The following is a 3,993-nucleotide window of genomic DNA, read 5'->3' as shown; positions in this document are numbered from 1 at the left end:
TATGGTGTAGTACTTTGTTTCTCGTACTAACCTTTTCGCCTTCTTTTTATGTGAGGAGTGTTTCAGACTTGAGGTAGTTGATTATGGGAGTCATCCACCCTTGATCCTGCCCTGATATGGTTAGGAGCTTCTTTCCTTCTGAGATTGATGGATTTTGCAATGTTTCTTGGACGAGGCTTCTGTTATTCCCCCCTGGTTTGGTGTTGGCTAATTTTGAGAGTGCATCAGCTCGGGCATTTTGCTCTCAGGGTATTTGTCTGACCTCATATTCCCTAAATTGTCCGAGCTATTTTCTAGTTTTGTCTAGGTATTTATTCATGGTGGGATCCATAGCCTGATAGCTACCTTCTATTTGTGAGGTGACTACCTGAGAATCATTGAAAATGGTGAGCTTTTGAGCTCCTAGCTCCCTAGCCATCTATAGACCAGCCAGTAGGGCCTTGTATTCAGCTTGGTTATTTGAGGCGGGGAATTCAAACTTTAATGATAGATCGATTTGGGTTCCCTGATCATTCTCTAAAATAACATATGTGCCACTCCCAGTTTTGTTTAAGGAGCCATCCACGTAAAGGCTCCACTTTGTAGGGGCGCCTGGGGTGTCGGTGTACTCTGGGATGAAGTCGGTCAAATACTAAGACTTGATAGCTGTCTGAGCTTCATATTAGAGGTCGAATTTAGATAACTCGACTGCCTATTGTAGGATTCTTCCAGCTAAGTTTGTTTTCTGTAAGATGCCTTTTATGGGCTGGTTGGTCCGTACTCTGATAGTGTGAGCTTGAAAGTATGGGCAAAATCGTTGAGAAGTGAGTATGAGGGCATAGGCGAACTTTTTTATCTTTTGATAGTTTAGTTCAACTCCTTGTAGAACTTTATTGATGCAATAAATGGGTCGTTGGCCACTTCCGTCTTCTCTAACTAGCGCTGAAGCTATTGCCCGACTTCCTACGGCGAGGTATAATATGAGTTCCTCGCCTTTCCGTCGTCGGGTAAGAATGGGTGGTTGTCCTAAAAATTTCTTGAAATCTTGGTAGGCTTGTTCACATTCTGGGGTCCATTCAAGCTTTTACCCTTTCCTTAATGTTTCATAGAAGGGGAGAGATCTTAAAGCTGATCCAACTAAGAATCTGGATAAGGCTGCTAGTCTTCCGTTGAGCTGTTGTACCTCTTTGATGCAGGTCAGACTTTTCATATTGAGTATGGCTTGGCATTTATCTGGGTTTGCCTCAATTCCTCTTTGGGTGAGAATGAAGTCCAAGAATTTGCCAGCTTCTACCGTGAAGGTGCACTTTACGGGGTTGAGTCGCATTCCATGCCTTCTTATGGTGTCGAATACTTTGGTAAGGTCGGATAACAACGATTCCTTGCTTTGTGTCTTTACTAGCATGTCATCTACAGAGACCTCTATTAGTTTTCCGATGTGATCGGCGAAAACCTTATTCATCAACCTTTGATATGTAGCTCCTGTGTTTTTGAGTCCAAAGTGCATAACTATATAGTAGTAGTTCACTTTTGGGGTTAAGAACGGAGTCTTTTCTTGGTCGGGTGGATACATTGGAATTTGGTTGTATCCTAAATAAGCATCCATAAAAGAGAGGTATTTGTATCCGGAAGAGACATCCACTAGAGTGTCTATATCTGGGAGCGGGTAGGGATCTTTTGTGCAGGCTTTAATGAGGTCGGTGTAATCGGTACACATCCGTCACTTTCTATTTGACATTTTTACCAAGACAACATTGGCTAGCTACAATGGGTACTCGACCTCTCTTATGAACCCTGCCTCGAGTAAGGCTTGTACCTATTCTTGCGCAGCTTGGGATCTTTATGGGCCAAGCTTCCACAGTTTATGGCACATTAGCTCGGGATCTATGCCGGGCATGTCTGTGGCCTTCCATGCAAAGAGATCGGCATTATCCTTTAGGAACTGTGTCAATAACTCCTTTAGGTAGCCCTTTAAGGTTTCCCCAAGGTTTGTTATTTTATCCCGGGCATCCCCGATCTGAACTTCTTCGGTCTCACCTTTAGGTTTTGGGCGAAGTTCTTCACGAGCTCGAACTCCCCCGAGTTCGATGGTGTTGACTTCCTCTCCTCTGGGGTTTCCTTTAAGGTTCAGACTTTCATTGTAACAGCGTCGCGTAAGCCTCTAGTCTCCTTTTATTGTGGCGATCCCTTCTGAAGTTGGAAACTTCATACACAGATGTGGAGTGGAGACTATTGTGGCAAGATGGTTCAGGGTTGTCCGTCCTATTAGGGCGTTATATGATGAGCTCACGTTGACTACGATGTAGTCTATGTTTAGCATCCTTGATCGGGTTCCCTTTCCAAAGGTTGTATGCAGTGAGACGTATCCTAGGGTTTGAATTGGGGCATTTCCGAGTCCGAACAAGCTGTTTGGATACGCTCTGAGCTCTTTTTCTTGTAGAGCGAGCTTGTCGATGGCGGGTTTGAATAAGATATCTGCAGAGCTTCCTTGTTCTACCAACGTTCGGTGGAGATTAGCATTGGCAAGTATGATGGTAATGACCATGGGATCATCATGCCCCGGGATGATGCCTGTTGCGTCTTCTTGGGTAAAGGTAATAGTGGGGAGGTTGGGTGACCTATCCCCTTCTTCGACATGATATACTTCTTTAAGGTGTCTTTTGCGAAATGATTTAGAGATCCCTCCTCCCGCGAATCGTCCATTTGTCATATGAACATGTCTCTCAGGGGTGTGAGGTGGGCGTTCAACTCGTCCGACCTCTTCGTGCCTTCTTCTCTTTCTCGGTTCATCCACTTTATTAGCTAAGAACCGATCTAGTCGCCCTTCTCGTGCCAATTTTTCTATGACATTCTTTAGGTCGAAGCACTCGTTGGTAGAATGTCTGTAGATTCGGTGGTATTCGTAATACTCTGTTTGACTTCCTCCTCTTTTGTGTTTAATCGGGCGAGGCGGTGGGATCTTCTCAGTGTTGCATACCTCTCGGTAGACATCCACAAGGAACACCCAGAGAGGGGTGTAGTTGTGGTATTTTCTAGGTTTCTCAATGGGTTGGTCTTCTTTCTTCCTAGACTCTTTATCCTTGTCCCGGGGTGGGTAGGAGAATCCATTCTTTGAGGTTTCTCCTCCTCCACATTAATGTATTTTTCCGCCCGCTCTTGAACCTCGTTGAGAGATGTTGGGTACTTTTTAGATATGGAGTGGCTTCTGTTGGAAGACTTTGCATGTCCAGACATGCCTTGTTAAATCTCTCCATGTAACTGCGGAGGCTTTCCCGATCTCCTTGCTTAATTCCTAGTAAGCTTGGAGCATGCTTGGCTTTGTCTTTCTGGATGGAAAATCTAGCTAAGAATTTCTTGGCGAGGTCATCAAAGCTTGTTACTGACCTTGGAGGCAAACTGTCGAACCACTTTATTGCCGTCATGGTCAAAGTGGTCGGGAAAGCTTTACAACGGATTGCATCTGAGGCATCCGTCAGATACATCCGATTTCTGAAATTGTTGAGATGATGGCTTAGATCAGACATACCGTCATAGGGGGTCATGTCAGGAGCTTTGAAGTTCTTTAGGACTTTGGCTTTCATGATCTCTTTAGTGAATGGATCTTGGTGCTTGTGGAGGCTACCTTCGTGATTGGATCGAGTAGGAGCTTGTCCTCTAGCATTTGACGCCATCTTGTTTCCCTTCGGAGGTCTCTTTCAGCTTCCCGCTAATGTTCAGCCTCTTGTTCAAGTGGTTTAAGGCAATTCTGTTGTTCACGAATAGCTTCCAAAATTTCCGTGTTTGGAGGTTACTTATCCTCCCCTTTTTGAGGTGTGCCTTTGGAGGTAGCGTTCGTATTCTTATTTGGCGTTCTGTCCACCAAACCAGAGTTGTGATCGCTGTCATGGTCGTCTGCCATAGTGATGGGATGACTTTCAGGTTCCCCGGCAACAGCGCCAATGTTCTGAGGGTACCTAAAACTGAAGGTCGATCTCAGACGAGATCTTTTGTGCAGGTCGGTGATGTTGTGACCGA

At 45.0% G+C, this 3,993-nt stretch overlaps 1 protein-coding gene across 1 annotated transcript; it reads right to left on the bottom strand.

Annotated features, from left to right (window-relative positions):
- Positions 1 to 2,140: 2,140 nt before the first annotated feature.
- On the bottom strand, positions 2,141 to 3,650 carry LOC130980961 (uncharacterized). The gene is made up of 2 exons (XM_057904600.1): positions 3,164 to 3,650; positions 2,141 to 3,102 (listed from the first exon to the last, which is right to left on the bottom strand). The coding sequence occupies exons 1-2, from the start codon at positions 3,648 to 3,650 to the stop codon at positions 2,141 to 2,143; spliced, it is 1,449 nt and encodes a 482-aa protein (XP_057760583.1).
- Positions 3,651 to 3,993: the final 343 nt, after the last annotated feature.

The sequence above is a fragment of the Arachis stenosperma genome, chromosome 5, assembly GCF_014773155.1.
Source record: "Arachis stenosperma cultivar V10309 chromosome 5, arast.V10309.gnm1.PFL2, whole genome shotgun sequence".
NCBI lineage: Eukaryota > Viridiplantae > Streptophyta > Magnoliopsida > Fabales > Fabaceae > Arachis > Arachis stenosperma.
Note: the sequence above shows the minus strand (reverse complement) of the source record. Positions and strands in the feature narration are given on the sequence as shown.